The following is an 18,975-nucleotide window of genomic DNA, read 5'->3' as shown; positions in this document are numbered from 1 at the left end:
AGTGCAACAATTGCAAAAGCATATAGGGTGCATTGGCCAGCTAGCACTGATCATGCGCATCTTGTGGCTCATTTAAGTTTTACCCTCTGCTGTCTCTCTTGTCTATGCTGCTGTCTTCGATCAATCGACTCTGCTGTTGGTGGTGTCCTCTGCTGGAGTGAAGCATAGCCACAATGGGGGATTGGCCATGGTGCCTTGTGCAGTCAAACAGTTGTGAAACATTCACTCATTTAAGGTAGTCGAGGTTGAATTTCGGGCTTGATGTCAGCGGTGAATTTGTCACCCGCCGTCTTTCTTTTCGCGCTGTATGGTTTTCAGCACTCATTAGTGGAAAAGAGAATTAAAGGGTTCCATCATTCTCTTCTCACACCGACTACAACTAGGCAGATTTTAGAAGCATTTTTTTTTTACCGCAGAGCCAAACAGAAGGCTAGATGAGGCGCCATTTGCTACGCTAGTCAGACTCTGTAGTTAATGAAATTCGTCGTCATAGAATAAAACAGATAGCAGGACGGAGTGCCATGTGCTTCACTCTAATACCTTCCTTCTTTTAGTACTGGTAACTTAATTGCTCCAAGTTGTTCTACCTTCGTCTCCGCTGCGTTTTTTTTTTCACTTCACGCGTTAAATAGAGAACACAGGCTTTCACAGACCCACCTCTATCGAGGAACAGCTGCTGAGCAATTAATCTTCGCCTCAACGGATGGCGCGACAATCTGTGGACTGTAAAGCATCGTGGCAATTCCAGCGTTGCTAGTTTCTGCTTTTCTTTAATACAGGTTTTCACTCACTGACTGATACCTGGAGCCTAATAATAATAATAATAAACTCAGTTTTATGACTCATGAGTTTTATGATTCAGTAGTTTGTAGTAACTGTCGCCGCTCGCGCAGACTTCCGGAAGATCAGATGCAGTATCGTGGCAGCACGAAGATAGGAGACTAAACGCTGTGAAAAGCGCAGTGTCAGATCAATCGTAAATTAAGCAGGTGTATGCAAGACACCGAAGTGACATGCGTATATCAAAGCTGATCGTGGATGATTTCACGTCTTGTGCTATCGCCGCTAGTTGTGCATACGAAAAGGAGGACCAGAAATGCAGCTCAAAATGAGCAGACGACTGACACAATCAAAGACAGCAGGCGAAGTCACGGAGCCGTCTGCAACGCATGTCTTGCTTAGAACCAAGACCTACTGAGCTAGAGACCTGGACATTTCGCACTTCTCCAGCGCGCATGTTCTAGTTCATATCTTTTGCCGCTAGGGAACGGCAGCTACGGACGGCTTGGCGCCACAATTAACCTGTTGAGCAAGATGGCGTCGGTTATTTTACTTCAAGGATGTAATAATTTTGTCATTTTCTACGTTTTCAGTATTCATCATTCATCCATTGTCTAGCAAAGATGACAAAAAGTATCACGCCTGGCATGCGCGCAAACAAAATATTCACCTCCAGGATTTGAAGAAATGTCATATTTGTATCGTTCATTACTAGGTTTCAAAATAATAAGACAGGACAAATGCACATGGAGGAAGTGAGAGGAGAGAAATCATTTGTCGAAAGCAGACGATGGTGATGATCATGACCAACTGACAGGTCAACCGAGCGCCCTCAACGGCCAAAAAGTTAACGAAAGTTGGCGCACGTAGGTCTTGCTTAGAACATCCGTAAACAGCTGAAAAGCCCCGCGGGAAAAGCGAAGCAATTGTGTGGCTCAACGAAGTCAGAGTCTGTCAAGACTTAGAACAGCGATAAAGACAAGGTTCTCGCATGTACAGGTCGAAGACGCACGAAAGGAAACACTGCGTCATTACGAAATAAATCAATCACTTTATTCCCAGATTACGCGCACAGATGCTGACGGCCGAAGACAAGAAAACACTGAAACGGTCTTTAGGTCCAAGAACCATTCGTGAGCGATCACACGTACCCATGTCCGATTGATAAGCACGGTTTGGCGTTTCTATCGACGTTCTACCAGTTTCCCGTTGATACTTTTCGCAAGTCTTAAATGATTCAAAATTCACACAAATCAAATTAAACATAACAAATAAGGATTAAAAAAGCGGTGTGTTTCATAATCGGAGCCAGTATACCTTCAAACCCTTTTCACATGTTACTTAAACACTTTCTGTGCGGCCACGCAGTTTCCCAGCGTCAGCTGTTAAACGAGTTGATTTGTGGAGATCGCGCCAGTCGCACGCAGTGATGTCCTTAGCGCGATAATGACGTCATTGATCGAATCACAGCGTCGGATTGTGATATACTGGCTCGAGGGGAGTTTATCAGCTTGCATGGTCAAGTAGCTCTCGTCAACACCGGACTTTGGCGTGGCATTGGGGTCACTGGAAGATGTACATCTGCGTGTAAGATGAGTGGTCTTGAGTGTAGGTCACCGGGTAGTTGTAGATCAGTGCTTTGCTCTCATCCTCGGGCGTCGCAAAGCTGTGGTCGTTCTTCCGGGCTGCATGGCATTTTTTTAATGCGTAAAAGTTATCAATAAACAACACCCTAGCGCATCATAAAGCACCCTTCTTTCCACTAAATATCTGCTGTAAGTTCAGCTGCTCAAAGAACCTCCCCACCCGGCTGGAATAGATTTGAAACAAGGGAGTAACTACTCCTTAGAACCAACCCAAGCGCCGCCACACGACTAAAAAGGAAAGACATTCAGTTTTCATAGAGACTACGTAGTTGAAGAAAAATTCACCTGGTTTTCTGAAAGCCGCATAGCGACGAACGGTTGTTAAAAATTATGGTGCGAACGTAGTCAGGAATGCTGCCACCGCATTGAGGTCGGCAAGTGATTCCATCGCTGGGATTTCATCTACACCTTCATCAAGTTTGAGCCTCGTTGATTCAATTAAATATGACTCTGACGTATGAGGTCACGTGCGAGGTACCACTTCCTGTGGACCTATTTTGCCGACAAGATCTGCGGGCAACTTCCGGTGAGGGGTTTTCGTTCGCACGAGACATATAATGCTTTCGCATTAATAACGCTAAACTTATTTACGAACACGAAGAGGGTGTGTACCTTCTTGGAGGAAGAAGTTGGCCATGTACTGCGACGCTTTCACGGCGCTCTCGCTGTGCGGAACGTGAGTGTGCCCCTTCTTGTACACCCATTCGAAGTTGTTCTTCTCAGGGTGGAACTGGACTCCGTAGAACGGGTACTTAAGGGCTGCGACCAACGGAAGACAAAAATATAATGAAAGAAAACAAAATTGAGAGCCACCCAAGAAACGTTCCTTTAAAGCACGTCCGACAAGCGAAAGTTCGTTGCAGATTAGTGGAAACTACAACGTCTATCAAATTACACGCTTAGCATACAATGTTGTTACCGTTACCGAAGTGCCGGCAGCCCGCCCACCGCGGGTGGCCACGCGCTGATTGGTCGCGATGCTGCAGACGCGCACGCAGCTGCCCGGTACGTGGCGCCATCTGGCGCCGTCAAGACGATTTACGCATGCGCATTGGCTGCGCGCGGGCTCCCGGTACTCACGGTAACGGTAACACGGTACACGTATGCAAACTATCTATCAACGTGGTACCGTCTTTGACAAAAACCCTTTACCACTTTTCATTTTATCAGGAAACACATTATTAGAGGACGGAAACGATAGCGCAGATTCCAGTCACGTAGGTTATTTTCCAAGCCGACGAGGGCTGCCGACCGCAGTGCCGCCACTTCGACAGTTTTCTGCCAGTTTGATTTTCCACGGTCACGGCAACTTGGATGCTTTTAGGCAAAGACGATACTTTCCATCTGCATGATGTTTCTAGGACTACAGAATTATTTTGTGAAAGTTCTATTTCAGTGACGATTCATACTCGTTGGGGCTTCCCCCGATGATATCTTGTGACATGAACTGACAGAAAATGTAAATATTTTAAGCAGCAAACAAGTTTACTTACAAAAAAATAAATATTTATAAATAAGCATACATATTTGAAACCGCGCGGCTTTGGGTTTCTAACGGCACCGCCGCGGAACCCGTGGGAAGTACCAACAGCAGTTGATGCGTCATAGGAAAACAAAATACATGAATCGCCGACCAAGGGCTTGTGTCAATAAACGACGTTTCGGCTTCCTTACGGAAGTCTTGTTTATTGGCACAATCCCTTGGTCGGCGATTCATGTATTTTGTTTTCCTATGACGCTACTACCCGACCAGACGAGATTTCGTCCAACCTTAGACTTCAGCAGTTGATGCCTTAAAAACATACGCAGTAGCTGTACTACTGCGGCAGGCATGAAAAAGGGAATACACGACATTAGCAACGACAATTTTTTTCTTATTCTCCTGAGGAATTGCAATGTGGCAACCCCGTACATCTTCGTTTTTTAACTCTGTGCCATCTTTTACAATACTACCAGCCAACGGGGTTAGCGGAAGTTAGCGGAGTACTTATATGGCATCCCTTAAGCTCTATATCTGCATGAACTAATGGGAACCCTTATATTCGCCTTTCCAGACCTTTTCCACTTCAGGGATTCCGTAAGGGTTCTACTATGCGGCTGAAAAGTGAACCCCGTTGCATGGGTAAGCCTCGTTGCAAAGACTGTACACACCAGGGCGTCAACAACCCTGCATAGTACCCACACCCCATTCAATATGTCCGCAAGTTTCTTCAAGAGCATAATGAATTCGTGACTTCTGAGGGGCTTTGATGGGCTTTGAAGTCCTCTGATGACCATGTCCGCGAACGTCGTAGAGCCCGATGAAGGCATACCTTCCATGCTGGAGATAAACTGCACGCCGTCTGGTCCGAAGTTTGTTGACAGCGGCCGGAAAAACCTGTCCAGACCGAAAGCGGTGAAATTCTGCGCCAAAGAAAATGTGTGTAAACGGCCGAAGAAAAAGATGCTGAAGTCAGAGCAGTTTTCTTACTACAGCTGCAAACATTAGGGTTAAAATTAGTAGCACGATTCCCAATACGAGTATTTTGTGCATCACTGGCAAGGCAACAAAGAGGCTCGATCATCTGGAGTAGCACTGCTGGACATAAATTGAATGCGGTTTGAAGTTTATGCTGTCATGAAATGCAGCTCTCGTATGCCCACGAGGTACGGTAGGAGGCTTAATTCCTCCTTGTTGCGGCATATGACGTATAACTACACTTTACATGACAAGAAATTCCATGAAAGAAGTAGGAATCAAATTAATTAACAAAGTTAAGCAAAATTTGCAAATATGTTCTAATTTTGGGGAGTTTAACGTACCGAAACAACACTTGGGCTTTGAGGGAAGCCGCAGTGGAAGGCTTCGAATTAACTTAGGTCACTTGGGGTTCTTTAACGTGCGCTGATATCACACACAACATGGAAGTTTTTGTATTTCGCCTCCATCGATATACAGCCATCGCGGCGGGTAACGAATTCATGACCTTCGCAACAGCAGCCGAACGCCGAAACCACTGTGCCACCGCGGCGAATTATAAGCACAATTTGTAGCTAAAAACCGCAATGAAACACACTGTATACAAAACAATGAAAGACGTCATTAGTTAGAACACAGGAGCAGTAGATTACACTGACACCATTCTACTCGCTATTGGCATATGAAAGTACAGGTTAGTGGGAGTTTGAAAGTAATAAACACTATCTTTTGAAATATGAGCATGAAAACATGCCTAAATTACCTGGAACATGAGGTCAAAGAGGATTCACTTCGAACCCCTAGAACTCCAAATAGTTCGAAGCTTTCCACTGAAGCCTACCTAATGGTTCCCTCTCTTAGTCCGACAAGCAAGAACTCTTTAACCACAGACACATCGACTTGCTAATGGAACGCTTTCAAAGGAGAAACTAACCGACCGGCCAGTGTAAAAACAAAGCTTCAGAGATGGGAGAATAACTCTCGCGAGAATAACATTGACATGCTGACATACCTGGGGTGTCAGGCACTTTTGGTGAGAATTGTACGTAATGGGCTTCGTCCTCAGTGCCTTCTCCAAAGTCCTAGGAAGTCCGTCGAACAAGCGGCTCTCACGAAAACCTTTCAAATCAAATCAAATCAATTTCAAATCAAAAAGAAAAAAACTAGATATAGTGCAAAGTTTTTCAAAACTAAGACACACAGTTTTGTAAATTGATCTCTAATTAACAGATAGAGTTTCATTAGCAGCCTAGGTCAGAGTTCTCTCTCTCTCTTGTTTGTTTATTGCTTTCTTGGAGCAGAAAGAAAAATGTCTAGGTGAGGGCGCCGAAAAACGACATGTCAAGTGCTTTATTTATTGGACGCCCCACTCCAGCTGTAGTGAACATAGTATTGGGCGCATGTTTATCTCTTTATCATCAACATATCACGCGTGCAACCTGTACTTACTTATTATTGTTTAAATAGTTCTTGTGTATATTACCTCCCCCCCCCCATATCCCCTCTTACTGTCCCCTCACCTCTTTCATTTAATTTCTCCATTCTGCCTGCTATCCTTGGACTCCGCTGCTCCAGCTCAGGTGCTTCAGTATCCATGGCGGATGCCGGGGCTAGCAAAATCTTTTCCTTCCTTTTTAATATTATTTTAATAAAACCACTTCATCATCATACTGTACGTTTAAAGCAACGCATGTCACTTCTGTATTTGATATACTGCTGTTGCTTGTCACAGTAGCAGTAAGAATGCATCATCTTTAGAGTGACTGAGTTTGCTCCGCAAAGCACCAAACTGCGTTCAGGCAGCAGGCCAGGTACCAGGAACGCCTTATCAGTGTAACGTAGCCTTCTAGTTGTTCTTCTTAAAGAGGAACAAGATTTCGGCTCACCGCTCGTGAAGTTCAGTGGCAGGGGCAGGTCCTCGGCAAAGCAGTTTCTCAGGACGAGCTTGTCGATGGCCAGGCGAGAGAGTGCCTCGAAGCCCAAGCAGGTTCCCCACAGGGGGAACTCTGTGCCGTTCTTCTGGGCCTGTGCGGTGTGCGACGACAGTAGCAGCGGGGCGAGTTTGTCGAAAAAGTTTCCGATTCGTAACACACACACGCACACAGAGCGATGTTGCGCGAGGTTAAATCTAGCCATACCTCCACGCACTGCAAACGCAAAGTCTCTTTCTCTCTTTCAAGGTAGTGCGCAACGCTCTGTCGTATACGAGCGCACGTTCTCTTTCTGATGCGGGTGCCTCTCCGGTCGCGAGGCCTAACTGCACGTGATTAGTGCGTGCTCTGATTTTACAACTTTTCCGACACAGCGCTTTTTGCGTCTTTTCACGAAACTCTGCGTGGTTGCGTCTCTTCCGTTGTCCCTCAATATGCGTTTTTTAATATATTTTAGGACGATCGACAGCTGAAGTTATGTTAATTTATTCGGAATACCAGTGTCACGATGTACGCAGTATATACAACCCTAAAGTACCTATTCAGGCCGAAACCTGGACTAATCAGAAATGGTCGTTTCATAGCGTATGAATTAAAATAAAAACTACAGCGCACACCTGTAGACCAAGAAAGAGAGAGACTGTGTACATAAGGAAAGGCGGTGGAAAGAGGATATAAAGGAGAAGCAGACAAGAGATGCCAGTTCGAAAGGACTAACAAGCAAGTGAGGATCAATGTCGGCCAACGATAGCGTTATACAAGAAACAAGGTAATGGGTACTCTCAACTCGATTTTTTGTTTGAAGGATGCGCAATCAGGCATACGTTAAAAATCTTGAGGGGACACGTAAGCACCGCATTAAGGGTATCACGCGATAGCGCTAATAGGCTAGTGTCCATATATGCGGAATTGGTCATTCTCCCCTTTACATTCATAGATAGCGGGGAGTGCTCATACCACTCCTTGCGCAGGGGGGCAACTGTAAAGCGACGCGCCGGTACCCCGGCAGGTGGCTGTTTCAAATGCAGCCACCGGATGGGGCTTGTGACACCCATGGTTCCTCTTTCGGAGCGACCTCTCGCGATCAATAATTAATTTGACTGCCACATGCCACGGTCATCAGTTTCCTGACAATCCGATGGGTGCTGTATGGCCTGTGCCCTCCCACAACAGCTTTCGCACACATCACAAACAACCACTTCTCCGCAGTTGAAAGCTTATTATCGTCCCAACAATGACGGGCAGACGTGGTAAGAGTAGCGCCTGTCTAAATCGTGCGCACGGATACCCGCCGCGGTGGCTCAGTAGTTAGGGCGCTCGACTACTGATCCGGAGTTCCCGGGTTCGAACCCGACCGCGGCGGCTGCGTTTTTATGGCGGAAAAACGTCAAGGCGCCCGTGTGCTGTGCGATGTCAGTGCACGTTAAAGATCCCCAGGTGGTCGAAATTATCCCGGAGCCCTCCACTGCGGCACCTCTTTCTTCCTTTCTTCTTTCACTCCCTCCTTTATCCCTTCCCTTATGGCGCGGTTCAGGTGTCCAATGATATATGAGACAGATACTGCGCCATTTCCTTTCCCCCCCCAAAAAAACAATTATTATTATTATTATTATTATTATTATTATTATTATTATTATTATTATTATTATTATTATACCTCTGTATCGCAGCCCCTTCTTCGTAGTTTAACAGTACCATAGCGATTTCACGGAATGTCATTCAATATGTACCTGTACGGCGAGATCAAATATAATCTTGGCTGCTTCCAAGTAGCCAGAGCTTTCCAGGTCGGCCTGACCTCCGGGAAAAAGCACGCTGCAACAGAGAAGAAAACAAAGCACTGTAAAGTTCGTCGCAATCAATAACGAACGCCTGTGTTGTTCTTTACCACTTCGCCACGTGGTTAGACTGCATGCAGGTCGACCGACACTGTTGTGCCGCCTCCGTCTTAATAGGTGCTATGTCGAAATAATATGGTAGTCTGAGCACCGTTCGCTTCCATTAGACAAATTTATGTCAGCGCTGGAAGCCACCTGATCCCAGTTGTGCACGGTGATTCCGTTTGGTTTTTGTTGTTCCGCTCACTTTATTTATTTATTTATTTATTTATTTATTTATTTATTTATTTATTTATCAATAATGCAATCCACTTCGAATGGTATGCTGCACATCTGTTTGCCCATTGTATTGATTTCCCGGTTTCAGCTGCTTTATATCTCATTTCCGCGTTTGGTTCGTGTGAGCTGTTCGTTGGACACCTCTTTATTAGTTTTTCTGTTTTCTTGCTGTAGCCAACACTTAGCGCAGCATGTAATATGTAGAAATAAATAAGTAAATAAAATTTGCCGCGTCTTAGTTCTTTTGCACAAGGTAGCACTTGCATCTTTAATTCCGCGTTTTCTGATGTCCACCGTGAACTGTTTAGAAGTCGTTTGTATGATGCAACGGATATCTCAGTTCATCTGCTTAGTTATAAGGATATTATGTTATGCTATGATTTACCGTGAATTTTATGTTATGTTACACCAATGTGCTAAGCTATTCCATGATTTCTTACGTTTTGTGCTATGCAATGTTATGCTATGCCATAAGTACGTTAGGCTGCGCTGTATGCCGTGCTATGGGTTGCGCTGTATGGTGTTTTAAGCTTTGGTATAATATGTAGGTTATGTTGTTCAGTAATGCTAGGTGATGCTACATTATCGCATTATATCTTATGCTATTTATTGCAAGCTATGCTATATGTTATAGCATGCCATGCTCGTATATATGCTGTTAAATTATGATACGCCATGTTATGTTTTGTCGTGATATATTATGCTACATTGTACGTTTCGCAGTGCGAAGCTGTAACATGTTATGTCATGGCATATTATGCCATGCTATCTGTCCGGACACAGGATCACGTAGGCCGATGACCACACACTCTAAACACGGATAAGCCTGCATGGAAGTTAAATGGGAGCAAGCTGTCCTAAATATGCGGAATGCTCACTTTTAATCAAAGGCGTGCTCCCAATGCAAAGCATCGTAACTTGATGCAGTTAGCAATGAGAGGAGGCATTTAAATGCGATTAGCAATGTGAAATCTGCAGCAGTAGTTAAATAAAGGAAAAGAATGACAGAATCGTTGCAACCGTAACAAAGAGTAAGTCCACCATAGTGATTAATTTGCGACTGCCCCGGAAAGTCCAGTGGAAACGGCGTCTAAAAGCCCATTTGCACCAATTACCGAAGCTGCTTTAAGCGTAATAGCTGGCTGCTAAAGACACTCACCCATTCACGGAGTTGAATACTTTTCTGTAGTAGTCTTCTGTTTGGTTGACGCTGAAAGTGTACGAGGACAGTAAGAAATCAACGTTGAGCATGCTAGAGAATGATCTCTATAAAGAAACATATTGTTACGGGCGACAACTGAAAATAGTCGTTCAAGTAGCCAAAAAACGCCTTTAAAAGAAAAGTGAAGAAATCTTTTACAGTCGGATTTCACATTACAGACGGTACGTAGTTGATGCTAATAAATCCTCTTTCCGCAAAGCTGGTGCATCGCAAGAAGAAATGTCTTCTGTAAAACGTTGATGGATGTTCCCGAAAATAACCGTGACAAATTTTAAGGTTACAGCAGAATAAGGTTACAGACAATTGATCATCAAATCATAAAATTATGTAATATTTATCCAGACATTCTAGAGATCGCAAAAACATGTAGATGTCTGAGAACTTTCAAACGCAGAATACAACATCCGTTCTCTTTAAATAGTAGGCCATACACGTACGATTAATGATTTATAATTGCAAAGTTATTGTGTTCTGATTTCTATATTTGTGTACAAAGTGTCAACAATAACATGTTTCTTTTTTTTTAATTTGTCACATGCTTCATGCGCATTTTTGTACGGTGATGATTGTTATGTCCAATTGCATTTGTACTGTCTACATGTATTTTGTAACCGCTGCTGTTGCGCCCAGTGGGGCCAGGGCCTCGTCAGGAGACTAATTACCTCATTTTGTCCTACCCCACGGGCAGTACCATGTATGGCCCATCCAATAAGTAAATAAATAAAATAATAGGGCGGATGAAGATAGATGTGTCTTTGAAAGCTAATAACAGGCTTAAAGGTTAATTGCATAGCCCTATCAAGCTAATGGGCTCGCCCTTCGCAATCTGACAAGACCACAGCCCCCCCCCCCCCCCCCCCTGAAACGGCAAGCGTACCGTGTTTTCGTGAGGGACACTTTCGCTAAGTGCCACAGCTAATGTTTCACGTGGAAGAGGGATAAGTGGAAGCGCATCAAGGCAGTGTTTCTTTCCTAGCTGTTTTCCGATAAGGCAGTCAAGTTTTATACTCCTGTCTGTCAGACCACCGAATTTGTCCGGGACGGAGCCGCCAGGGCACCACTGAAGTACTCTCCAGATGCATGATTGAGAAGATCATCAGTGTGAGGATGAGGACCCACTTTGTTTTGATCTTTCGCCAAGCTTCTTGGGCATTTAAAGCTTAGAACACCAAAGATAATTGGTCGTCCCGTTCAGACGACGACGGCCAAGCACACCAGTACGGAGGAAGCCGGTTACGGAACCGGTGGAATCTTTCAGCGACAGAAAGTGTAGTCGAGAGAGTCGGCTACCCATTCCATACCTGTCCAGCGAGAAAGAGTTTTAGCGCAGCGTTACGGCATACCGCTACCGTCGCCTTTATACCGCCAGAGGCTGTAGCTATACGTTCGGGTGCTGCCCTCATGCGCAAATATCAGAACATTATATAACTCACTACTGCCGCGTACAGTAACACCACCGTTAGCGAGCCTGCAAGAACTGCGCATGCGAGTGCTGCACGCGCGCAGCTAGCACCCGGCGGTAGCAGTATACGGTAGACAGTAATGTTATGCTAACATCTTCTAGTAACTACCGATACAGACAGGAAGAAGCAGCAACAATGTGATACAAGAAAGCCTACAGGCGTGTTAACAAATGACGAATAGCGGCCGGTCAATTGCTACGAGCAGGGTCGCGAAAGTGAGCCTTATACGAGAAGCCTCGACCACTGAGATGTTGATTCATTTTGCCAAAGGGCACTGAGGGCAAAAATGAGTTGGCGTCGGCTAAAAAATTGCGATCTTCGCCACGTTCCCGGCCGTGACCTTGTGTTCAATGTACTTGTTGGCAGCGCCGCAGGCCTCTACTCAAAATCAATCCTTCTAGCTCAGGGCTTATACAAAGTGGATGCACCCAGGCAACGCGTCTTCGGGTCAGCGGTATTGAAACAGGCCAAACCAAACACTTGTTGACATGCAGTAAACAAGCACTATTTGTAAACAGCGTTCTCGTGACGCATCACAGGACGCAATCAAGTGCTGGACGTAGTCCTGAGGATTTCTCTCGAGTGACTATAGGCTTCAGGTTAGCCAAACTGAGCCTTCTCCAACCGCCTGCGCCTCGAAGCAATGACGAAAGGCTTGGTTACATCAATGAATAGTTCTAGCCTAGAAGAGGCATAAACTAGTGCTGGCGTTCCTACTGCGCATGCGCAATAATAGGTGTTCCACCCTATCTGTCCTCTAGGCATGCGCAGCTGGCTAGTTCGGCATATTCCATGCCAGTACGCCTCCGTCAAGCTTCAACTCTCCATTACAAATAAAAAGACGCAGTGGTCTTTGCGATGAGTTGTTAACTTCATAGCGGATGGCGGGAAATCACGAAAGCGTTGCAATGCGGCGGTCATGCTGCGAATAGGGACGCTTACAAAATGGGGACCACTCGTCCGCCGGCGGCTTCGATGAACTTCACGTAGGAGGCGGCGATGTAGGTGCTCGTCCTGCTGGGGTTGAAGGTACGGCTGTACAGGTGCTGGGCCACGATCCCTGCATGTTTCCGTGAACTGCTCTGCTTTTGTGACGGCCGCGAAGATGCGGCTTGAGATGATGTCTAGACGAGATCATCTCAAGTCACACCTCAACACCTTTCGTACAATGTCTGCAATGGGCACCACAGTATGTCACGACGTTGTGAAATGAAAGACTGAGCCCGAGGATCGAGGAAACTTGAAGAATTGTCGGCGTTCTAGGGGGTGACAAACAAGAAGCGATAGTTATATCTATATGCGCGTGTCCGACCCCCCCCCCCCCTCCCCCTGTCCCGCAAAACATGATCCGGATCATATCGCGCCATAGGGCACATGCTCACAGCCAGCAGATGTAAACACGGCTGTGATTCATCCCCGTTGATGAAGAGGCGAGCACCTAATTTCCAAAAGGTGATATAGTTAGCATCTTTTAGGAGAAACATGTTACTACCCACACACCATCCTAAACCCTGCAAAACAACACTATACTTTTGGAAACAGATTTGGTTTATGAGGGTTTAACGTCCCAAAGCGACTCAGGCTATGAGAGACGCCATAGTGAAGGGCTCCGGAAATTTCGACCACCTGGGGTTCTTTAACGTGCACTGACATCGCACAGTACACGGGCCTCTAGAATTTCGCCTCCATCAAAATTCGACCGCCGCGGCCGGGATCGAACCCGCGTCTTTCGGGCCAGTAGCCGAGTGTCATAACCACTCAGCCACCGCGGCGGCTATACTTAAGGAAACAATTCGTACAAAAAAGCTTTTCGGTCATACGTCAAATAGCCTACACAAGACTTCGGAAGAACGGAGGAGGTAAGTGGGACAGAGTGATATAGCCAGATACGAAGAAGGGAGGTCAGAATTCTTACCTAAGCTATCATCTCGTTAGCATCGCGAGCGTCTTAGGCAAGAGCTCGGGCCAATCACGGCAATCAGTGCGCGGCACTGCACGCAAGATTGGCAAAGATTTAGTCATGACAGCAGGCACTTGCTATACCCAAATTAGTGTCTGACTATTAATTGCTTGCTCCGGTGAATCGGAGGGGTGAGGCATTTCACTTCGGCATGAAAAGTTGCACTATTCTGTGAGCACGAAGGCAACCAGTGCAAAGCTGTCCCATAGGCCTCGCCGGAGTTTCGCGAAGAGTATGAAATTATCAACAGACGTAAGCTGTAAGATGCAGAGCTTTTCTATCAGATCAGTTGCGGAGATCCCCATGGACCAAGTGTACCAAGATGGGCACTCTCATTTGCATAAAACTTGGGAGATTAATTGGCTGATTGTCACGTCATCGCTGAGTTCAGACAAGCTGCCGAAAACTGCTGAAAACACGCGAAAAAAATCTGTAGCTACAAGCAATACACAGCGGGTGAAGCCGCCGCCTGCAGAACTTTCGGCGAGTGATCCCCATGTTTTACACATCCAGTTTCGTAGCAGCAGTCATTCTGCCTTTAGTCCCTCGGCAATCAAAATTCGGAATAAAAGTTCTGAATTTCTATTAACTCGCAGTTAATTGCAGGCCCTTATATTGCAGAAATGTGAAAAACATTTATGATTTAATCCATGAATATATAATTACATTGCAATAGAGTAGACTCAGTTCCTAGCACCTAGAAACCATCAAGATAGTGCGCACATGCTGAGACAGACAGATATATCAGTAGCAAGATTCAACATTATTCTATCACCTCGTAACACGGCGATATCACCGTTCAAACTCTAGTCTGCTTCGACTAAAGGTAGCCTTCGAAGTGAATGATCTCGCATAATGCGTTCTGCACCTCTTGCAGATGGCACTTGTTTTTCTTTAAGAAACATGTCGGTAAAGGCGACCGGTCCAATAATGTGAGAAATTAATAGGACATTGGCTTAGATTGAAGAGTACTAGTCCAATCTGTTTCTTACTGGATGCTCAGGACAAAACAGAATTACTGATCTCTGATCGGAGCAGTAGTTTACGGCGACGAGCAAAGCGAAACCCTAGCGGAACTTCGTCCGTAACTTTAATACACGGTTAAAGAGATTAAAAGATAAAGAACGAGCAACACGCGTACCTATAATCGGCCTCTTCGTCGCCGCAGCGCAAGCGGCAAACGCCGCAACGCAGACCAACAACGCAGCTCCGTGCCTCATGTCCGCAGTCGACGCACTGACGCCCGGGAACGCGCACTCAACGACAGAGATAAAGCAGCCCCGCGAAAACGGCTTTTCATTCCTTACTGCGCTACGGTACACGCACCAATCCGATACTCGACAGAGGCAGACAACACTATCTCCCCTTCCTCGCTTCACCCCAAAGGCTCGACCTCGAATGCGATAAGCATCCAAGCTTGTCCATTCAGCAGTTTCGGTAGCTATTCGTTTGTTTCCAGACAACACACCTTCTAGACATGCTTATCAGCCTATCCCTCTTTCATTACAATGCAGCGACGCCCTCCGAAAGGCATTAACTGCAAAGTCACTGTTACCAAGTGGCGGTTGGAGGCCACTACGTAACGCGTTCGTCAGTCCCTTTGGGCGCCGGTCGCGGAAAAGGAAAGATGCAAAGGCCGCAAGGCCAAACTGCCGCCACTTCTATGTTCTCTTGTGCTGCTGGTCCTTATCGGACCCGGGTTGTCCACGGACAGACGAAGGCTTGCACTATGGTCCGTTATGGTAACGTGACCTCATTGCCAGAAGCTGTTTGCGGATTCATCACCGGAAGCCAGGCAGGAAGCGGAGGTAGCCAATAGTCCGATTGGCATCGTTAGTAATGTTCGTTACATGTGCAGACCAGGTGTGTTGGAAAAGGTGACACCAAGGACTGGACGGAAAAAAATTTCGGAGCCACAAAAATGACATAAGTGTAGGGTTGATAGTGCCGGCATCGATGAAAAGACAGTAATGACGTTTTATTAGCGCTTAAGAACATCCACCATTTGTTGCGCCAGGCATCAACGCACGGCCAATTGGCGCAATTTTTGGCCTTGGGACGCAGAAAAAGGAAAAGGAATCTGATGCAAAAGAGGCAAAGGGAAAAGCATCATTCTAAAAGCGCATCTTGCTTACGGAGTTCATCGCATTAGACCATCTTAGCGTCTGTCATATTTTTTTTATTCTTGCAAGTCTATTAAAGGCAGTTTCGTAGCTCGTGTGTCACGGCCGAGCTGACAGCAACGTGTCGTGACAGCGCGCAGATAGTCACAAAATGTCACTTAACGAAGACGTCGAGTGCAAGACAAACTAAAGATACCGCGGCAAACAAGACACCGCGTTGAGAAGATGCGCAAATCAAAAGTCCATCGTCGACGAATTCGCACCTCCAGGTGCCGCCGAGATAGCTGTACGAAAAAAAGGCCTGGAAAGAATCACGAAATGAGCAGGCAACTGAAACGATTCACATACAGCTGGGAAACTCGCGTAGCCGTCTGCAATTCTTTTGCTTCGCCGAAAGCGTCCAGAGTCTGAATGGCAGGCTTATGGAAAATTCAAAGAAAGAAACAAGAACTGTCTGACGACACACAAATACGGCGTTTGTCAAAACTGCAGGTAGCCACGATGAGGATGACGTGCTGACTTGTATACATGCAGCTGGGAGCAGCATAAATGAAATTGTTCTATCGGCACTCAGAGATTATATAACCACGTGTACGACAGAATCACACCTCCTGTTTTTTTGTTTCTTGGTAGTTTTGACTATAGATGCAAGGCCTCTTTAATATCTTCCCAAACTAGGCCCTGGAACAGAAACAATTTTTTTTTCCTGAGCGAGTACTGAGAGTTTCCTTTCATGTGCATCACACCTATACACACTACCTGCTTCTGTGGAGCGCCTAAATTGACACCGCCACATATGTACAGTCGGAAGCAAACCAAAAGCTTGCGACATAACAAGAAATTGGTATTTCTTAACCGGCAAGCAAACTCGCGGAAAAGGCTGCAAGCATGAGGAGGCTTGCATGTTCTATATACGTTCGAACAACCATCAGCTGACAGGGTGGTGAGGTAGCGTAGCAGAACTTTTAACGTTATAGCGTTAGATGCCCTAGAGTGTGAAACGCGTCGTCGGTTATGAAATTCAACCATTCGCTTGAGAGAAGTGATGTCACCAGACCGGAAGTGACGCAACTTTCAGCACAGGCATTTCGCTGCCAACACATAATTAGGTGACTCTGTGAATTTCTTTTCTTTTGCGTGCGAGTGTATCCTGGGGTGTCAGTGAGAGAGAGTGAGTGAGTGTGAGTGAGAGAGTGAGTGAGAGAGTGAGAGAGAGAGTGTGTGTGTGAGTGAGAGTGAGCGCTTGAGTGAGAGGGTGAGTGTGTGTGAGAGTGTGTGAGTGAGTGAGAGAGTGTGTGTGAGTGAGAGAGAGTGTGAGTGAGTGAGAGAGAGTGTGTGCGAGTGAGAGAGTGTGAGTGAGAGAGAGAGTGCGTGAGATAGAGTGTGAGTGAGTGTGTGAGTGAGAGAGAGAGTGTGAGTGAGAGAGAGAGTGCGTGTGAGTGAGAGTGTGAGTGAGTGAGTGAGATAGAGTGTGAGTGAGTGAGTGTGAGTGAGTGAGAGAGTGTGAGTGAGAGAGAGTAAGAGTGTGTGAGTGAGAGAGTGTGAGAGAGAGTGTGAGTGAGTGAGAGAGTGTGTGTGAGTGAGAGAGAGTGTGAGTGAGTGAGAGAGAGTGTGTGCGAGTGAGAGAGTGTGAGTGAGAGAGAGAGTGCGTGAGATATAGTGTGAGTGAGTGTGTGAGTGAGAGAGAGTGTGAGTGAGAGAGAGAGTGCGTGTGAGTGAGAGTGTGAGTGAGTGAGATAGAGTGTGAGTGAGTGAGTGTGAGAGAGTGTGAGTGTATGAGTGTGAGTGAGTGAGAGAGTGTGAGTGAGAGAGAGTAAGAGTGTGTGAGTGAGAGAGTGTGAGAGAGAGTGTGAGTGAGAGAGAGAGTGAGAGTGTGTGAGAGAGACTGTGAGTGAGTGAGAATGTGAGTGAGTGTGAGTGAGAGAGAGTAAGAGTGTGTGAGTGAGAGTGTATGAGAGAGACTGTGAGTGAGTGTGTGAGTGAGTGAGAGTGAGAATGTGGGTGAGTGACAGAGTGAATGAGAGAGTGAGTGAAAAACTTTATTGAGCCTTAGATTCGCTGGTCTTCAGATGGCTTCGTCCATCTTCTTGCAGAACGGTCGTTTGCCCTCAGTCCAGGGCTCCGCTGGATGCTGCTGCCAGTTGTGCTCGCCGAATCAGACCCTCTTGGTCGACCCTGGTATCCTGGAAACTTTTTTTCGTACGACCATGCTGCCATCGCGTTAGCCTTCCGCGGCCTTGCGCGTTTGAAAAACAACACATTTAGTGTTCATTTGAAGGAGTTGCAAACCTTAAGCAGGGCTCGACAATTTTATTAGCAATACCATGGCAGCGCTGAGGAGAAACTGGTGGTTTTAAATTATAAGTTACAGTAAATGCAGAGTGGCTAGAAATAGAAAACGCATCCGCGCAGTTTGGCTGCCAGAAGGTGAATAGGGTAACCGCACTTTTTCAATCCGAGCGCCCATATCTCTTATCCAAATAAAATAGCGCGCGAAAGTGATTATAAAAACACCAAACGGTCTGATCAACATTCTTTTACTGAAATTAAGGAGATTCTCGGAAGCGTGTCCCAACAAAATGCGTCTACTACAGACAAGTAATTTCTATACAGACCGAGAGAAAACTCTGGCAATGATTATTTGACACAACGACTCGTGGACATTGCACAACAATATGCCAAGTGCGCACAGCGCAAGACATAAAGGGCTGCGGATTTGTGCAAACACCTATATATACCCTTTAAAAACCCGGTCCCTGTAGCCGCGTCGCCAGTGATGGCCGGTGACAGTGCCGTCTGCAGTTATGTTCCAATCGGATTTTTTTTCCTTTCCCAGGGAATTCGAGGAATGAAATTAGAAGAACACGAAATTTTAGAGTTTCAGAGAAATTCGAGGACCAAAACTTTCTCCGAACTGACGGAGTTGTGAATCTACTGTATGAAAAAAAAAAATAACCTGGAAGAGGGCATGTTTGGTTACGGCGTGGATCATCACTGGCCGTCCGAAAGCACATAAACTCGCATCCGCTGAACGGTTTACGTTGATAAACTTGCCGTCGATGAGATTTTTGTGCGATGTGAAGGTTATTCAACCCGGAGTACAAAACAGCCACAGCATGATAAGAAAAACAAGCAAGTGTTATATCGCGTTCTCTCTGCCCGATAAGCGTTTTGCGGCTAAGAGTCCATCTAAGTGCCATATTGCCCCCCAGCATTCCTACACCTAAGCCACGGAGCAAGACTATACAGGAGGTGAAACTCCCGTCTGCGCGAGC

The 18,975-nt window shown here is 46.0% G+C and overlaps 1 protein-coding gene across 1 annotated transcript; it reads right to left on the bottom strand.

Annotated features, from left to right (window-relative positions):
* Positions 1 to 1,811: 1,811 nt before the first annotated feature.
* Positions 1,812 to 14,876, bottom strand: LOC144101346 (gamma-glutamyl hydrolase-like). Its single transcript, XM_077634455.1, has 9 exons — positions 14,719 to 14,876; positions 12,560 to 12,677; positions 10,092 to 10,142; positions 8,546 to 8,630; positions 6,771 to 6,909; positions 5,897 to 6,003; positions 4,739 to 4,829; positions 3,039 to 3,185; positions 1,812 to 2,465 (listed from the first exon to the last, which is right to left on the bottom strand). Exons 1-9 carry the CDS (start codon positions 14,795 to 14,797, stop codon positions 2,344 to 2,346), a joined length of 939 nt encoding a protein of 312 aa, XP_077490581.1. The 5' UTR covers positions 14,798 to 14,876; the 3' UTR covers positions 1,812 to 2,343.
* Between the last annotated feature and the right edge of the window lie 4,099 nt (positions 14,877 to 18,975).

This window comes from Amblyomma americanum, chromosome 8, assembly GCF_052857255.1.
Source record: "Amblyomma americanum isolate KBUSLIRL-KWMA chromosome 8, ASM5285725v1, whole genome shotgun sequence".
NCBI lineage: Eukaryota > Metazoa > Arthropoda > Arachnida > Ixodida > Ixodidae > Amblyomma > Amblyomma americanum.
Note: the sequence above shows the minus strand (reverse complement) of the source record. Positions and strands in the feature narration are given on the sequence as shown.

Excerpts from the sequence above, each read along its gene's own strand:
- LOC144101346 (XM_077634455.1), bottom strand. The coding sequence starts at position 14,797 with ATGAGGCACGGAGCTGCGTTGTTGGTCTGCGTTGCGGCGTTTGCCGCT. Across the intron at positions 6,004-6,770 it reads GCCACTGAACTTCACGAGCG|GTTTTCGTGAGAGCCGCTTG; the intron begins GTGAGCCGAAAT and ends TTGATTTGAAAG. Across the intron at positions 2,466-3,038 it reads CAACTTCTTCCTCCAAGAAG|CCCGGAAGAACGACCACAGC; the intron begins GTACACACCCTC and ends AATGCCATGCAG.